We start from the raw sequence: 19,596 nt of genomic DNA, 5'->3' as shown, positions 1-19,596 counted from the left end.
GAGCATTTATGAATACACACTTGATATATGTAATTTATAGACTAATTTTTAACTCACTGGCTCTTTAATAGGAAAGATATCAAGACCTGAAAAAATTGCTGGCTTAGGGACAATTCCTTCTTCAAAGTTATATAATCACACACACAAAAACACACACACACACACACACACACACACACACACATACACACACACACACACACAAATATATATATATATATATATATATATATATATTCATTAAGAAAGAGGAAATGATAATGCTAAGCACCCACGTGATTTACCAACTGACCTGCCTACACTGTGAAGCGTTCTATGTGGGAATGACCAGCAACAAACTGTCCATTCGCATGAATGGACACAGGCAGACAGTGTTTGTTGGTAATGAGGATCACCCTGTGGCTAAACATGCCTTGGTGCACGGCCAGCACATCTTGGCACAGTGTTACACCGTCCGGGTTATCTGGATACTTCCCACTAACACCAACCTGTCAGAACTCCGGAGATGGGAACTTGCCCTTCAGCATATCCTTTCTTCTCGCTATCCACCAGGCCTCAATCTCCGCTAATTTCTAATTTCAATTTGCCGCCGCTCATACCTCACCTGTCTTTCAACTTCATCTTTGCCTCTGTACATCCGCCCCGACTGACATCTCTGCCCAAACTCTTTGCCTTTACAAATGTCTGCTTGTGTCTGTGTATGTGTGGATGGATATGTGTGTGTGTGCGAGTGTATACCTGTCCTTTTTTCCCCCTAAGGTAAGTCTTTCCGCTCCCGGGATTGGAATGACTCCTTACCCTCTCCCTTAAAACCCATATCCTTTTGTCTTTCCTTCTCCTTCCCTCTTTCCTGACGAGGCAACCATAGGTTGCGAAAGCTAGAATTTTGTGTGTATGTTTGTGTTTGTTTGTGTGTCTATCGACCTGCCAGCGCTTTTGTTTGGTAAGTTTCATCATCTTTCTTTTTTTTTATATATATATATATATATATATATATATATATATATATATATATATATATATATATATATATATATATATATATATATATATATAGACACACACACACACAGAAGCTTACCTGTACAGCTAACAGTTAATTACTTTAGTAAATACAGGGTTTTTTGTAGCAAGTAAGCTAATAATTCGACCACATTTTGTCAATGGAAGTAGTAATGGTAGAAACAATGACTCAAGTACTTACCTCATTCCTGTGAGTGTTCAGTTGGTCCCAAGTCCATAAAACAAAAGTAAAATGATACAATCTAAGTACACTCTTGTGCTATTGCACCAGGCAAAGAGTATACAAGTCACACATTAGTCTAAACATTTTATGTTACAAATTACTTGTAACACATATAGCACTGTACTGAGTGAAAGACTAACATTGAGTCTACATATTTTCATTCTTTGTTGAGATTTTAGTTATAATTGGACTGATGATACACAAACAGTTTCTTTGTGCGACATTTTTAACCAACATAACTATAAACTTGATATTTCATTAATATTTCTTTGTACTTACAAAATTACAATCCTTTCAGAGTTCATCTTTCATTACTTCTAATTTAACAATTTCTTCACTTGCTATGAGCATTAATGTTTCCCCATTTAAGTTCTAACTTTTATTGTCATATTTATTTTTACAGTAACTATAGTTTTTCATAAAAATGTCATTTTTTTATGAAAATTATAAGATTTAAATTATGTGATCAATACAGTGACCAATAAATGCATATTATTAAACTTCCTGGCAGATTAAAACTGTGTGCCCGACCGAGACTCGAACTCGGGACCTTTGCCTTTCGCGGGCAAGTGCTCTACCAACTGAGCTACCGAAGCACGACTCACGCCCGGTACCCACAGCCTTACTTCTGCCAGTATCTCGTCTCCTACCTTCCAAACTTTACAGAAGTTCTCCTGCGAACCATGCAGAACTAGCACTCCTGAAAGAAAGGATATAGCGGAGACATGGCTTAGCCACAGCCTGGGGGATGTTTCCAGAATGAGATTTTCACTCTGCAGCGGAGTGTGCGCTGATATGAAACTTCCTGGCAGATTAAAACTGTGTGCCCGACCGAGACTCGAACTCGGTCCCGAGTTCGAGTCTCGGTCGGGCACACAGTTTTAATCTGCCAGGAAGTTTCATATCAGCGCACACTCCGCTGCAGAGTGAAAATCTCATTCTAAATGCATATTATTGGTTGACATTGTTAGGGTTGTTCTACAATACCACTTGACTGTGGCAGTTACATTGCAATTTGTACTCTGTAGTGCTGAAGAAGGACTTCTCTGAAAGCTGTCAGTATTCTCAGTCCTCTTTATACATTATGTGATCAAAAGTATCTGGACACCTGGCTGAAAATGATTTACAAGTTCATGGTGCCCTTCATTGGTAATCGTGGAATTCAGTATGGTGTTGGCCCAACCATAGCCTCAATCACAGCTTCCACTCTTGCAGGCATACATTCAATCAGGTGCTGGAAGGTTTCTTGGGGAATGGCAGCCCATTCTTCATGGAGTGTTGCTCTGAGGAGAGGTATCGATAACAGTCGGTGGGGCCTGGCATGAAGTCGGCGTTCCAAAACATCTCAAGGATGTTCTATTGAATTCAGGTCAGGACTCTGTGCATGCCAGTCCATTACAGGGATGTTATCGTCAGTTAACCATTCTGCCACAAGTTGTGTATTATGAACAGGTGCTCAATCATGTTGAAAGATGCAGTCACCATCACCGAATTGCTCTTCAACTGTGGGAAACAAGAAAGTGCTTAAAACATCAGTGTAGGTCTGTGGTGTGATAGTACTATGTAAAACAACAAGGGGTGCAAGCTCCCTTCATGAAAAACACGACCACACCATAACACCACCACCTCCGAATTTTACTGTTGGCACTACCACACTGGCAGATGACATTCACCGGGCATTTGCCATACCCACCTCCCACCTAACTGTCATAATACTTGCAGTGGATCCTGATGCAGTTTGGAATTCCTGTGTGATGGTCTGGGTAGATGTCTGCCTATTACACATTAAGACCCCCTTCAACTGTCGGCAGTCTCTGTGCTGTACATGTCCCTTCATATTTACACTTCACCATCACATCAGAAACAGTGGACCTTGGGTTGTTTAGGAGTGTGGAAATCTCGCATACAGACGTATGACTCAAGTGACACCAAATCACTTGACCCCATGCAAAGTCTATGAGTTCCAGAGAGCACCCCATTGTGCTCTCTCACAATGTCTAATGACTACTGAGGTAGCTGGTATGGTGTACCTGGCAGTAGGTAGCAGCACAATGCACCTAATATAAAAAAGCATGTTTTTGGGGGTGTCCGGATACTTTTGAACACATTGTGTATGTCTGATGATTGAGCACCTCAACTATTCTCAGTTTACTAAAATTGTTTATGTTCCACCAAGGAGTTTCCATTAGAGTATTTACATAATTTAGCAGTAAAGTTGACAGCTCATTGAATAATAGAGGCTTTAAGTCATCAACAGGCATGTAAAAAAGACTGAAATATTTTATAACTTTCGCTTGAGTACTATCTTGAGCTAGAGTACTAGGACAGTGTAGCCATACAAGTGTGTTTGTGTGCATGGGTGTGTGGGGAAATTGGAGGGGGGGAGGGGACATATGTATGTGTACTCTAGCTCAAAAAAGTATTCGTCTGAAAGCTAGCAATATTCCAGTATTTTTTATGTGGTGGTCGACAACTCAGCAGCTCTACTATTCAATGGCTTGTTATCTTTACTCCTAAATTATTTAAATTCTGCCATGTATTTCCATTACTGGAAGCAAAACATAGAGAAAATGTGCAGTGTTACAATACAAGAGGGAACAATTGCATTTATACTCTAGATGACAGACTGTCAAATCACAGAACAGCTATGAACTCAGGGGGCAACAATTATCTAATACGATTCCACAATCTGTACAAGAATTATGTGAATAAACATTGAAACAAATACTGTATGACTGGTTAGTTATCCACTCTTCTATGACATGAATGAATGAATGTTTCAACTGTAATATAATATTGGGACACTAATAACAAGCCCGTTGTTTGTTTTAAATTACCAATTGTATTATATTGTATGTGACATTGTCTATTGGTGTGATGACTGAATGACAATAAAATTATTATTATCATTATTATTATATATTCCTGTTTGAACAAATATTTGCTACCATTTTTAAGCTATTGTCATTATGGTTCATTGCAAATATTTGGACATTGAGACTAAAGGAATATCACATTGTTGTCTTGCAGAAAATGGATTATAAATTCACAATGCCTTGAGAGTATTCTGAGATGTCAGAAACAGTGGCAGTCCATTAGAAGTTAAAAATGTTATATTTGGTAAAGGTATAATTGCTTAAAGGTCATGCCAGTATTACATAAATTACATTCATTTAGATAATGTAAATAACTGACTACGACATATAGCGTTTCAACTTATAGAGCCAGAGGTCATTATTTGCTGCTGTGGCAATTAGGAAAAAAATGTTCTGCCATTAAAAATACTATCAGGTAAGGGACAAAGAAAACAAAGAGGGGAAGTTAGATGGCAAGAGAGCAATAAAAACCCTTTAGTCAGACAATAAAATAGTTTTATGCTAGATGAGAACTGCCGCAGTGAAAGAAAGAAGACAAAAAAATGGAAGATAAAATGTAAAAGTGGAAGTAGAAAGGAAAAAATTGAATAATAACTGAGAATACAGTGAAGACGTAAAATTGATAATTTGGGTAGAGAAACTATGAGATTTCACTCACAGCATCACATAACAGCAACAATGAATCTTTTGTTTTGGGAGGGTGGGGGGATAGTGTTGAAGGGCATCACCACAGAGTCACCACCATGTTGTAAAGATTTTGTTGTGCAAGTCATCTTTCTATTATTTCTTCAGTATTCTCTGCTGTTTACCGTCATTTACCATTTACTGCATTATTACAACATCTGACTTTCCACAGACAGTAAGGATGAGTTATGCAATGAAAATGCAATATTTTTCAATCGAATAACAACAGGTGTCAGCCTGCTACAAATGTTGATATTTACCACTTACAAAGGTTGACATTTGCATGTTTTGTGAAGCTGAAAAATGTTTTACTTTTCACTTCACTATTAATGAGTCATAATGTGTGTCTCATATGTCATAGAAATACCTGATAGTAATATTGGAGCAGTCACATAGGACTGTCAATCATTAAGCTAATGGAGTCAGCCAGCTTTAACTCTCATATATTGACCATGGAAATTTACCTTTCCTTGCACAGGATCCATCACTTCTTGAAATTTGTAGCAGAGCCTGCACCTATTAAAATATATAGCAATGAAATCATCTTTAATAAATTTTGAAACAGAAGACATTCCACACTTTTTCCATAAAAAATCTCATGCAGCCTACCCATGCCAACTAAAGTAATTCAGTGACACAGAAACAAATACTTTGTTCTAGTAACTACAGTATTACTTATATAATTCAAATAATTCATGCTGGAAGATACTACAACATGTATTAACCATAAGTTTGTAACTGAGCACTGATTCGGTTTTTTGTGACAAATGCTTGTGCTCAGATTATGAGTGCTGTTACTGCTGCATGTAAACTGTGTAGTTCACATCTACATCAACATTTATACTCCACAAGCCACCCAACAGTGTGTGGCGGAGGGCACTTTACGTGCCACTGTCATTACCTCCCTTTCCTGTTGCAGCCGTGTATGGTTCGCGGGAAGAACGATTGCCGGAAAGCCTCCATGCACGCTCGAATCTCTCTAATTTTACATTTGTGATCTCCTCGGGAGGTATAAGTAGGGGGAAGCAATATATTCGATACCTCATCCAGAAACACACCCTCTCGAAACCAGGACAGCAAGCTACACCGCAACGTAGAGCACTCTCTTGCAGAGTCTGCCACTTGAGTTTTCTAAACATCTCCTTAATGCTATCATGCTTACCAAATAATCCTGTGATGAAACGCGCCGCTCTTCTTTGCATCTTCTCTATCTCCTCTGTCAGCCCGACCTGGTACGGATCCCACACTGATCAGCAATACTCAAGTATAGGTCGAATGAGTGTTTTGTAAGCCACCTCCTTTGTTGATGGACTACATTTTCTAAGGACTCTCCCAGTGAATCTCAACCTGGCACCCACCTTACCAACAATTAATTTTATATGATCCTTCCACTTCAAATCGTTCTGTATGCATTCTCCCAGATATTTTACAGAAGTAACTGCTACCAGTGTTTGTTCTGCTATCATATAAGCATACAATAAAGGATCCTTCTTTCTATGTCTTTGCAATACATTACATCTGTCTATGTTAAGGGACAGTTGCCACTCCCTGCACCAAGTGCCTATCTGCTGCAGATCTTCCTGCATTTCACTGCAATTTTCTAATGCTGCAACTTCTCTGTATACTACAGAATCATCCGCAAAAAGCTGCATGGGACTTCCGACACTACCTACTAGGTCATTAATATATATTGTGAAAAGCAATGGTCCCATAACACTCCCCTGTGGCCTGCCAGAGGTAACTTTAACGTCTGTAGACGTCTCTCCATTGAGACCAACATGCTGTGTTCTGTTTGCTAAAAACTCTTCAATCCAGCCACACAGCTGGTCTGATATTCAATAGGCTCTTACTTTGTTTATCAGGCTACAGTGCGGAACTGTATTGAATGCCTTCTGGAAGTCAAGGAAAATGGCATCTACCTGGGAGCTTGTATCTAATATTTTCTGTGTCTCATGAACAAAAAAAGCGAGTTGGGTCTCACATGATCGCTGTTTCCAGAATCCATGTTGATTCCTACAGAGTAGATTCTGGGTTTCCAGAAATGACATGATACATGAGCAAAAAACATGTTCTAAAATTCTACAACAGATCGATGTCAGAGATATAGGCATATAGTTTTGCACGCCTGCTCGACAACCCTTCTTGAAAACTGGAACTACCTGTGCTCTTTTCCAATCATTTGGAACCTTCCGTTCCTCTAGAGACTTGTGGTACATGGCTGTAAGAAGGGGGACAAGTTCTTTCATGTACTCTGTGTAGAATCGAATTGGTATCCCATCAGGTCCAATGGACTTTCCTCTGTGGAGTGATTTCAGTTGCTTTTCTATTCCTTGGACACTTATTTCGATGTCAGCCATTTTTATGTTCGTATGAAGATTTAGAGAAGGACCTGCAGTGCGGTCTTCCTCTGTGAAACAGCTTTGGAATAAGGTGTTTAGTATTTCAGCTTTACGCTTGTTATCCTCTGTTTCAATGCCATTATCATCGCAGAGTGTCTGGATATGCTGTTTCGATCCACTTACTGATTTAACGTAAGACCAGAACTTCCTAGGATTTTCTGTCAAGTTGGTACATAGAATTTTACTTTCAAATTCACTGAATGCTTACACATAGCCCTCTTTATGCTAACTTTGACATCGTTTAGCTTCTGTTTGTCTGAGAGGTTTGAGGTTTTGGCTGCATTTAAATTTGCAGAGAAGCTCTCTTTGTTTTCACAGTAGTTTCCTAACTTTGTTGTTGAACCACGGTGGGTTTTTCCCATCCCTCACAGTTTTACTCAGCACTTACCTGTCTAAAACGCATTTTACGATTGCCTTGAACTTTTTCCATAAACACTCAACATTGTCAGTGTCGGGACAGAAATTTTAGTGTTGATTTGTTGGGTAGTCTGAAGTCTGCCTCCTATTACTCTTGCTAAACAAATAAACATTCGTCCCTTTTTTTATATTCCTATTTTCTTCCATATTCAGGGATGCTGCACTGGCCTCATTATCACTGAGTCCCTGTTCTGCGCCTACAGAGTCGAAAAGTTCGGGTATATAATGTCACTCGATACTCTGTCCCTACCACCTGTCCTAAGCATCTGAGTGTCCCAGTCTATATCTGGTAAATTGAAATCTCCACATAAGACTTTAACATGCTGAGGAAATTGATGTGAAATGAAATGTATTCCCGATTTTCTCTCAGTTGTTCTGCCACTAATGCTGCTGAGTCGGGAGGTCGGTAAAAGGAGCCAATTATTAATCATTATTGTTGAGTATAACCTCCACTCATAATAATTCACAGGAGCTATCCACTTCTATTTCACTACAGGATAAACTACTATAACAGTGACAAACATGCCACCACCGGTTGCATGCAATCTATACTCTCTAAACACCGTCCGTGCCTTTGTAAAAATTTTGGCAGAATGTATCTCTGGCTTCAGCGAGCTTTTCGTACCTATAACGATTTCAGCTTCGGTGCTTTCTATCAGCTCTTGAAGTTCCAGTACTTTACCAATGCAGCTTCGACAGTTTACAATTAAAATACCAATTTCTGCTTGGTCCCCGCATTTCCTGACTTTGCCCTGCTCCCTTTGAGGCTGTTGCCCTTTCTGTAAGCCCAGTCCACACCGCACAACCCCTGCTGCCCGTGTAGCTGCCTGCTGTGTGTAGTGGACTCCTGACCTATCCAGCGGAACCTGAAACCCCACCAACCTATGGCGCAAGTCGAGGAATCTGCAGCCTGCACGGTTGCAGAACCGTCTAAGCCTCTGGTTTAGACCCTCCCTCCACTCGGTTCTGTACCAAAGGTCTGCAGTCAGTCCTGTCGATGATGCTGCAGATGGTGAGCTCTGCTTTCATCCCACTAGCGAGACTGGCAGTCTTCACCAAATCAGATAGCCACTGGAAGCCAGAGAGGATTTCCTCTGATCCATAGTGACACACATCATTGGTGCCGATGTGAACGACCACCTGCAGATGGGCGCACCCTGTACTCTTCATGGCATCCGGAAGGACCCTTTCCACATCTTGAATGACTCACCTCGGTATGCACACGGAGTGCACATTGGTTTTCTTCCCCTCCCTTGCAGCCATCTCTCTAAGGGGCCCCATTACATGCCTGACGTTGGAGCTCCCAACTACCAGTAAGCCCACCCTCTGTGACTGCCGAGATCTTGCAGACTGAGGGGCAACCTCTGGAGCAGGACAAGCAGCCATGTCCGGCCGAAGATCAGTATCAGCCGGAGACAAAGCCTGAAACAGGTTTGTCAGACAAATTGGAGAGGCCTTCCGTTCAGCCCTCTGGTATGTCTTTCACCCCCTGCCACACGTCGAGACAACCTCACACTCTACCACAGGTGAGGGATCAGCCACAATGTGGGCAGTATCCCGGGCAGCCACAGTCGTAGCCTGATCGAGGGATGCGTGGGACGAGCTGGCCGTCCCCAACAAACCCCCATCCAGACCCCCACAGTGATGCCCATTGGCAACAGCCTCAAGCTGTGTGACCGAAGCCAACACTGCCTGAAGCTGGGAGCGAAGGGGTGCCAACTCAGCCTGCATCCGAACACAGCAGTCACAGTTCCTATCCGTGCTAAATACTGTTGTGCAAAGAACGTCTGAACTATCTACAGAGAGTACAAACAATTCAACACAAAATTTAAACAGTTATTAAAATACAAGACTGCCTAGTAAATGCAGTAATGCTGCTACTTGCACACTGCTGACACACTGCTTGGCGGCAGAAGGCTAAAAGCCTAACTGTACTGTCAGTAACGTACAAAGACTATTTGAAAGAAATAAACAATAGACTTCTTTATTGCTGCAGCCCCATGCTGAAATCTGTAAATTTCTAAATATCTTCAACTTCCTACTAAATAATAGTGAGCACTTCATCTGCAACAAAATTGTAATTCTCCTTTTGTTACAATGAGGCAGCACTTCATATACTTCCCGTACATTCACTAAGATTACACATATTCTGAATGACATTTGTGAATGACAGTTCTGTATGAATCTGACAGCTAACTAAACTTCATTTCTATAATGATAGCCATTTTGGGATTCTGCAACATGGAATAATGCTAAGACAGAAGGTTCTGTGAACTGTAGTAAAGCTGTAATGGTTTTCCCACCTTGAAGTTGTGTGGTGTCCATCCATACCAGTTTACACACACAAACAACAAAACTTTCAAACAGTTTGTGAATTTAAACTGCTTAACTAATTAAAAAATATATACTTTTAGTTGTTGTGACCATCATTCATTGGTTAAGTAGATGGGTAACAGATCACTTTACCAAAATGGTATGTTACTTTTTTGCCAATGTTGTGCCTTTATATGGTTATGCAATAAGTGAGATCAGTTATAAGATGCAAATAGCCCTCTACCTTATCAATAATGTTTCATTTATAGTATCAATATGATGACCAGCTCCCAAGAAATGACAATGGCCGGGAGTGCCAGCATTGCCATAGCAGTAGTGAAGTTCCACTGTGCCATGTTGCTTACCATCATACATTTTCCTAAGGAGGCCTCCAATGTCATACAGGAAACTTTCATAAAATTGAGAAATGTGATTTTAATGCTAAGTGTGTTCTACATAGTCTCCTTTCCGTCACTAAATACAACAAACGAAATGTTCGTAAAACCATGTGAAACTGTCAGAAAAGTCCTCCTTTGAGATGTTATTCAACTCATGTGTCACACTGCCTTGAATGTCAGTTCATGTGAATTTCTACACTTTGTCATTTTGTAGCAGGTTCATAGTAATAATACTAAGATGTGTCACTCATGATGATATTTTTCTAGAAAAGAATTGTCTGTGGTTTGCATTTCAGTCAAGCTACAGCAGCTATCCACAAGTTTTTGTTTATGTTTGGGAGTCAAGGTGTGTGGGACAAACACTGCACACACTTTCAGACATTCTGTAGGAAGTCTTGAACACTTGGTGTAGAGATGTTGTTCTACTGTGATTTGTGACAGAACACTATTGATTTGTGACAGAACACCATTGATGTGCTAGAGCTGCATGTCTGCTACTTAGCTCATGACTGACCGACTGAAGGCACATTTGTTGTTTACAGTTGTTAGTTCAGCTGCCACCATAGTTACTTCATTGATGTTGCTTATATGGCCAGATCTTTCATAGTGAAAACTGGTCATTGTCAGTTCACATTATTGCCCATTTGGGGTTTAATTAATTCACTTCCAATTTACACACACTATTTTTATTATCTGCTGTTGAAAACAGATGCATATTTATTTTCAAGTTACTTATTATTTAACAAAAACCAGCCCAAATAAAGGATTTTTTTTGGCTATCTGGGCTGTCAAAGAGGTGATCATCATTCAGAAACACATTGCCAACTCAGTTACTGCAGTCAACCTTTAGAAAGACAAGTACATTTGCGATATGTGTTATCAGTTCATTCATCTATTGCCACATCCTGATTGTTTCAAGGCATCATTGCTGAAATTTTTCATACGCTGCACAATATTCTGTACTAATCATATTACTATGATAAACAAAGTACATTATCATACTCTGATTCACAACAAGTAGTTATTTCTTTTATAAAAGCGAGCTTTTAGTATTTTAAATATGATCTGAAATATATTTTTCCACCTAAAATTGCACATTCTGTTGCGTAGAACTTTGTCAAAAAAGTGTTTTGCTTCCTAGTTTGCTTAAGGTTTTTCACTATTGTTAATCACTATATGTGTATCAGATAATCTAGTTTACAAAGTATTATTTATAATCATCCAGTCAAATTTAATCAAAATAAATTTACAAAATAAATCAGATATTACTTCATGAAATAAGTCACATATAATCACTTTGAGAAGTAAATCAAATGTAAAGCAGTCACATGAAAATTACAGTTCATAACAGGATTCAGTTTCAGCAGCTATTCCACATGTGTAGTATATGTGTCACATTGAGTTGTAGTGATAAAAGATAAAGATTCCCACTGCACAGAATGGTCTACATGGTCCCTGGGTCAGAATGTTGTAGTGAATTTGTGGTATCTACTGTGGTGGAGAACTATACTTCATTGGACAACCCCCAAATACTCTTCTAGACCTATAAACATCTCCACCTGCAAATAATTACATCAAGTCATATAACTGCAATGCAATTTTGACAGCTGTGTGACCATACTTATATTATTCTTTTGTATAATTCATTTTCCTATATTAGTATTTATTTATTTGTTTTTCATTTCTTAAGTAACTGAATTAGAGCACCCTTTTGTTTCCTATTTGTATTGCTATTAGCCTTATGTGGTTCTGTAATCCTTCTCATATCAGTTGAAGGAATACATTGTGAACTCTTCGTTATTCTTAGTTTTTGGAAACTGTAAAACTAGCATTATTTGGAAGTTCTATGTTAAACCATATGTTTTCTGCATACCATATGAAATTAAATCCGAAGAAATTGTTTTCTATGTCCATAAACTGAATACAGTGCCGTAAATAGTATTTCTTACAGCACACAGAAAGATTAATTGCTACTGTATGTATTTTAACAGTAAATTAATTCTTCCTTTTTTCTCATTAAGGGAGGTAACCTATCAGACAAGTATTTCAACTGCCATTTGGCCAACTGACAGCACATGGGTAAGTAGAAATATTTATTTGACTCTATAAATTAAAGATTCCCATTTTTGCAAACAGTAATAATTATATTATCAACTTGTTTCTTTGTTAGTCATACATGCCATGGGCCACTTGCATTACATATTGTAATCATGAGGAATGAGAAACTTACAGGTTATTAACTTAATTTGCATTTAAATATGGATTCTGGTTGATTATTTACTGATGCATTCGCATAGTACAAAAGAATGTTCAGTAACAGAAGAAACATGTATTATTATCTTTGTAAATAAGTTACATGTTTCTGAATAAAATTTCTTCTGTGCAATACAAGTAGATGCCCATAAGGAACTTGCTTATTGTACTTTCAAGTCTACCTTCATGTATATCAGGCATTTAATATCATTTAGTAAGTGATCAGATATTTTGGTAGGATCTTTATGAACCCTTTTGTGAGCTAAAGCTAATTTAAGAAAGTGTGATGAAACTGTTTTCTGCCTAGTATTTTTATAGCGTGGATGTGCCATAACAGTATGTTTGAAAATGCCGTGCACAGAATTGCAGTTAGGGGATCTTGGCACTCAGTTCCTATTTGAGCTGAGAACGAGGGGTAAAAGTTTTTAGTTTAGCCCAGACCAGTGATAATTTGTGTAGCCATTTGGACATTTGTCTTACTCTAGCTGTGCTACAGTATATTGACCCTCAAGTGGGTACATTTATGTATAAAGTGCACCAGACACAAATAAAATTGTTTTCCATTGTCATTTCACAATTGTGAGCCCATACCGATTTCTTCATTACTGGTTCAGCTATCACAGTGATAAATGGTGTTGTCATATGTCCAAGTGAGCAGCAGTAATATAAAATAAACAACAAGCCAACTGAGAAAAAAAATATGATCCCTGCAAGAAAATGACACAGGCTACTAGCTAACAGCACAATCCCAAAATCAGGCAGTTATATATGAGATAATTAGTAATCGAATAAGCAGTTGGCTGGAATCTGATGCAACTGTACTCATTACTGTGGAGTAACACCTATCCATGGCAAGAAAGAAATACAATGAAAGTGTACTCCATTATAATTTAATTAAGCAGTGCATTAGCTCACATTATGTAAGTTTATTTTATCATTATTTCTTTCAACTAAAACTGAACTGTCATTCTGCTCATACATGTTTACCTTTACGACATAAGCACAGCTGTGCTTTGAATGTGTACAAAGTATGCCGCATGTGCTTGTTCATCTTATGAAAAACGGCATGCCCATTCAAAGATTAAGCATGGTTTGAACAATGAACCATAGCTGGTGCCCAGGAAAATTGTGAAACTCAAATAATTCCTTTTGGGAAAGTTTTCATTGGGCTAAAATTAATGCTCAGCTAATGGCACCACTTGTATGTGCACCATTTGGATTTTACATGCAAAAATAGTCACTCTCGTTTGAACAGTCACTCTTAAATAACTCTGGACTGGAGTGAGACTAATGATTCAAATAGGGTCCACTAGTGTACTGAACCTTGGTCTAAGATAAGTTTTAACTGTTTGAAAAAATCTTGTTTAGTTTGGATTTTGTGTGAAAAACACATTTTTCTGACACGCCACTTTTATACTTTAGATGTGTGCAGATTGATTCAAAGTTCACATGAAGGTATATAAATGGATATATTCAAAACAAAGTTCTTTTTATCCCAGCCTCCTCCTTACTCCCACCCAGCTGCCACTCCCATCATGAACTGCTGCTGTTGCTTGCAGTGTGGCTTCAGCTGCCAGAGGCTGCAGTCTTATATATAAGGATGATGTGACTTACCAACCGAAAGTGCTGGCAGGTCGATAGACACACAAACAAACACAAACATACACACAAAATTCAAGCTTTTGCAACCAACGGTTGCTTCATCAGGAAGAGGGAAGGAGAGGGAAAGACGAAAGGACGTGGGTTTTAAGGGAGAGGGTAAGGAGTCATTCCAATCCCGGGAGCTGTATGTGCGCATGGATATGTGTGTGTGTGCAAGTGTATACCTGTCCTTTTTTCCCCCTAAGGTAAGTCTTTCTGCTCCCGGGATTGGAATGACTCCTTACCCTCTCCCTTAAAACCGACATCCTTTCGTCTTTCCCTCTCCTCCCCTCTTTCCTGATGAAGCAACTGTTGCTTGAATTTTGTGTGTATGTTGTGTATGTTTGTGTGTCTATCGACTTGCCAGCACTTTCGTTTGGTAACTCACATCATCTTTGTTTTTAGATATATTTTTCCCACATGGAATGTTTCCCCCTATTATATATACACTCCTGGAAATGGAAAAAAGAACACATTGACACCGGTGTGTCAGACCCACCATACTTGCTCCGGACACTGCGAGAGGGCTGTACAAGCAATGATCACACGCACGGCACAGCGGACACACCAGGAACCGCGGTGTTGGCCGTCGAATGGCGCTAGCTGCGCAGCATTTGTGCACCGCCGCCATCAGTGTCAGCCAGTTTGCCGTGGCATACGGAGCTCCATCGCAGTCTTTAACACTGGTAGCATGCCGCGACAGCGTGGACGTGAACCGTATGTGCAGTTGACGGACTTCGAGCGAGGGCGTATAGTGGGCATGCGGGAGGCCGGGTGGACGTACCGCCGAATTGCTCAACACGTGGGGCGTGAGGTCTCCACAGTACATCGATGTTGTCGCCAGCGGTCGGCGGAAGGTGCACGTGCCCGTCGACCTGGGACCGGACCGCAGCGACGCACGGATGCACGACAAGACCGTAGGATCCTACGCAGTGCCGTAGGGGACCGCACCGCTACTTCCCAGCAAATTAGGGACACTGTTGCTCCTGGGGTATTGGCGAGGACCATTCGCAACCGTCTCCATGAAGCTGGGCTACGGTCCCGCACACCGTTAGGGCGTCTTCCGCTCACGCCCCAACATCGTGCAGCCCGCCTCCAGTGGTGTCGCGACAGGCGTGAATGGAGGGACGAATGGAGACGTGTCGTCTTCAGCGATGAGAGTCGCTTCTGCCTTGGTGCCAATAATGGTCGTATGCGTGTTTGGCGCCGTGCAGGTGAGCGCCACAATCAGGACTGCATACGACCGAGGCACACAGGGCCAACACCCGGCATCATGGTGTGGGGAGCGATCTCCTACACTGGCCGTACACCACTGGTGATCGTCGAGGGGACACTGAATAGTGCACGGTACATGCAAACCGTCATCGAACCCATCGTTCTACCATTCCTAGACCGGCAAGGGAACTTGCTGTTCCAACAGGACACTGCACGTCCGCATGTATCCCGTGCCACCCAACGTGCTCTAGAAGGTGTAAGTCAACTACCCTGGCCAGCAAGATCTCCGGATCTGTCCCCCATTGAGCATGTTTGGGACTGGATGAAGCGTCGTCTCATGCGGTCTGCACGTCCAGCGCGAACGCTGGTCCAACTGAGGCGCCAGGTGGAAATGGCATGGCAAGCCGTTCCACAGGACTACATCCAGCATCTCTACGATCGTCTCCATGGGAGAATAGCAGCCTGCATTGCTGCGAAAGGTGGATATACACTGTACTAGTGCCGACGTTGTGCATGCTCTGTTGCCTGTGTCTATGTGCCTGTGGTTCTGTCAGTGTGATCATGTGATGTATCTGACCCCAGGAATGTGTCAATAAAGTTTCCCCTTCCTGGGACAATGAATTCACGGTGTTCTTATTTCAATTTCCAGGAGTGTATAATGTGGCTTACCAAACGAAAGCGCTGGCAGGTCAATAGACATGCAAACAAACACAAACATACACACAAAATTCAAGCTTTCGCAACCCACGGTTGCTTCGTGAGGAAAGAGGGAAGGAGAGGGAAAGATGAAAGGATGTAGGTTTTAAGGGAGAGGGTAAGGAGTCATTCCAATCCCGGGAGCGGAAAGACTTACCTTAAGGGGAAAAAAGGACAGGTATACACTCGCACACACACCCATATCCAACCGCACATACACAGACACAGGCAGACATTTTCCCACGTGGAATGTTTCCCTCTATTATATATATATTCCATGACTTACCAAACGGGAAAACGCTGGTAGATAGGCACAATAAAAAAACACACATACACAGACACAAAATTTCAAGTTTGGAAGAGGGAAGGAGAGGGAAAGATGAAAGGATATGGGTTTTAAGGGAGAGGGTAAGGAGTCATTCCAACCCCGGTAGCGGAAAGACTTACCTTAGTGGGAAAAAGGACAGGTATACACTCACACACACACACATATCCGTCCACACATATACAGACACAAGCAGATATATTTAAAGGCCTTTTTTATTGTGCCTATCTACCAGTGCTTTCCCGTTTGGTAAGTCTTGGAATCTTTGTTTTTAAATATATTTTTCCCGCGTGGAATGTTTCCCTCTATTTTTATATATATATATATATATATATATATATATTGTTACAATAGAGGGAAACATTTCACGTAGGAAAAATATATCTAAAAACAAAGATGATGTGACTTACCAAATGAAAGTGCTGGCAGGTCGACAGACACACAAACAAACACAAACTTACACACAAAATTCAAGCTTTCGCAACAAACTGTTGCCTCATCAGGAAAGAGGGAAGGAGAGGGAAAGACGAAAGGATGTGGGTTTTTGTAATGCATAACTATACTCAATGTCCGTCCTTCTTTCTCTTCTTTCTTATGTTTCTCTTGTCACTTTATAAACTGCAATGCTTGCTCTACTTACAAGCCACACTGTATCAGCTGTCTCAGCCATGCACAAGAGACATCTACAAGACCACCCTGATTGTTGATGAAGCATCTGATGTCCCACATTACTCCTTCCAATATCATTAATCCTACTGTCTCATTTTTTTTGCGTGTTATTTCCCACACCTTTCTAGTGCCACATGATCTTCTATCTCATCCTGCGAACTCCTCCCCCCCCCCCCCCCACCCTTTCTCCATTCTATCCCAGTTTGCTCCCACTAATTTCATCTCATTCAGTCACATCTGGCATCCCCCTTCTTCACACTCCTCCACCGTTAGACCTGCTACCTACGTTTCGCTATTGTCGACTCCCTCAGATTTCATCTTGTTTCCCCCTGTTTCATCCGTTTCTCCCTTCTCATGATTTTTCTCACGTATTTGGGTGTACTCTTGTGAACTTTATTCGGGCTTAATTCCACAATTTATGTAATTTTTCACATTTTTTTAACTGCCATGGATCCTTACTCCTTCCATCTGCATCAAAACAGAAAAGTTTCCTTACCCCTAGCCAGAAGCCATTCCTACATACTGTTCCTGCATTGTTGCTTGGCTAATGGAATCCCCCCACATGGCCTTACCAGTGGAATTGTTTGTAGAATCTGAGAGAAAATTACAACCCACACAAAATTATATTTTTTTGATAGTAATAACAAGTCTCATGTTTTCCAAAATGTATAAGGATTGTTCGAGAGTTCTCAAAAATATTTCTTAATTAATCGCACATCAACTTTTTATTAATATAGATTGTTTTTCAGTGTACAGTTGCTAAACGGTTCACCCTTGTGGATAACTGTGAAAATGTCACCGAAGGAAACCATGGTGCTAAATTTCATCCAGAAAAGCAAATAATAAAAGATAATGCATTAAAAATTGATGTATATTTTGAAAACCTCCGTGTTCAGCAAACAGTTCAGACAGCTGCTTATGAGGTAAATTATATTCTCACCACTGAAAGCATACAGACAATAACAATGCCATGTACAAAAGTGATAACTTTAGACAGAATGCTAACAGCAGATGTAGCAATTTCATATCTACTGTATTATGGTTTTTAAAATATTTAATTCACTGTAATCAATAATTCAAACAATACAGTTTTAGCGTAAAGACTAATGACTCTATGACTAAGACAAGGCTATGTAGATGGTAACAAAGTGACAAGCATGATTTTATTGCTCATCAAAGTTTTGATGAAATTTTTTATTGTATTTTTGTTCTTTTCTGTTTGTTTCACATGGTCTCATAGGGGAAGGGAATGTAATTGGGAGGACTCTGAGGATATTGCTGAGGTCCTCTCTTGGAACTGCAAAATATGCAGCAGGAATAGCTCAGTGGAGGAGCAGGCACAGTTGGATCAAGCTAGGAGTAAGCTAATGAGGATGAGGGAAAGTAGTGGTGAGGGCAGTGGTTGGTAACTGGAAGTTGATGGGAGGGCTATCTGGAGGAGGACATGTCTGACAGTTCTGTTATGTTACCAACAACAGGTTCCAGCTACCAGAATTGAGAGGAGAAGAGCCTCAAGATGATGTAGGAGCAGGATATGTACAGCAGACTATGCCCATGAGTGAGCAGATTAGGAAAGGCTTGTATGTTAGGGAACAAAGAGTACTGCTGCTAGGTAGCAGCCATGGTAGACATGTAGGCCCTCAGTAACAGGAGAAGTTATGGGAGAAGCATCAGGTTGTAAAGCATCAACCTGATTTTTGTAGACCCCTCCCCATCTTTGGTAGAATTTCTGTCTGTTGACTTGAAGCTGAAAGTCCTATTCAGTATTTGATGATGTTTGCTAAAAAATGTACTGAAGCACCACAATTCAGGTTGCACTTTTTCACATATTTTATTAGATTCAGTTATATGGTTTGGGCAGTGAGCAATTTTCCTACATTGTAAAAATATTGGCATGCACAGTCAGGTCAGCACTCTCATATAATGAAGAATTCAGTGGGAGAATTACTCATTTATGTTGCAATGTTATGAAAACACACATTAATGTAGTGCTGTCCAGTAAGCAATGGTAGTTCTAACTAGTCACTAGACCAAGTATTTAGTGTGGTGTAAATACTGTCTATATTTATGTATAGTGTCACAGTTAACATATAGTACAGGCTTCTAGAAATGTATCAGGTAAAAGTATACTAAAATAGTTCACCTAGTTCACGCATTAATTTAAAATCACCATGTCCAATAATAGCTCCTCTAAATGACAATGATAGTTCAGTTCCCCTACCAACCATGTCACAGTTCAGTCAAATTATTCATTAACTTGAGTTACAAAAATCAGTTGCAAATTTTTGAACATCAACATCACTTTTTGCAGCATTGGTGCACACCATTGGGAGCACAGATGTTACATAGCTTGAGCAGAACTGAACTCAGACTGTTGATTCTGAGTGATGTCCAACCATTTAAAGACTGGTGTATGAACAAATTATTATTTGAGGAACTATACAATCATTTGAAAATTGGCTAG

General features: G+C 40.3%; 1 protein-coding gene across 1 annotated transcript in view; it reads left to right on the top strand.

Moving 5' to 3' along the window:
- LOC124613688 (degenerin unc-8-like) overlaps window positions 1–19,596 on the top strand; it is a 214,160-nt gene that overhangs the window by 179,074 nt on the left and 15,490 nt on the right. The window contains exons 7-8 of the mRNA XM_047142405.1: window positions 12,355–12,412; window positions 17,882–18,055. Coding sequence (XP_046998361.1) covers window positions 12,355–12,412; window positions 17,882–18,055 — 232 coding nt within the window. The remainder of the gene's footprint in view (window positions 1–12,354; window positions 12,413–17,881; window positions 18,056–19,596) is intronic.

This window comes from Schistocerca americana, chromosome 4 (genome assembly GCF_021461395.2).
Source record: "Schistocerca americana isolate TAMUIC-IGC-003095 chromosome 4, iqSchAmer2.1, whole genome shotgun sequence".
NCBI classification, from domain to species: domain Eukaryota; kingdom Metazoa; phylum Arthropoda; class Insecta; order Orthoptera; family Acrididae; genus Schistocerca; species Schistocerca americana.
This window is presented reverse-complemented; position numbering and strand designations above follow the sequence as displayed.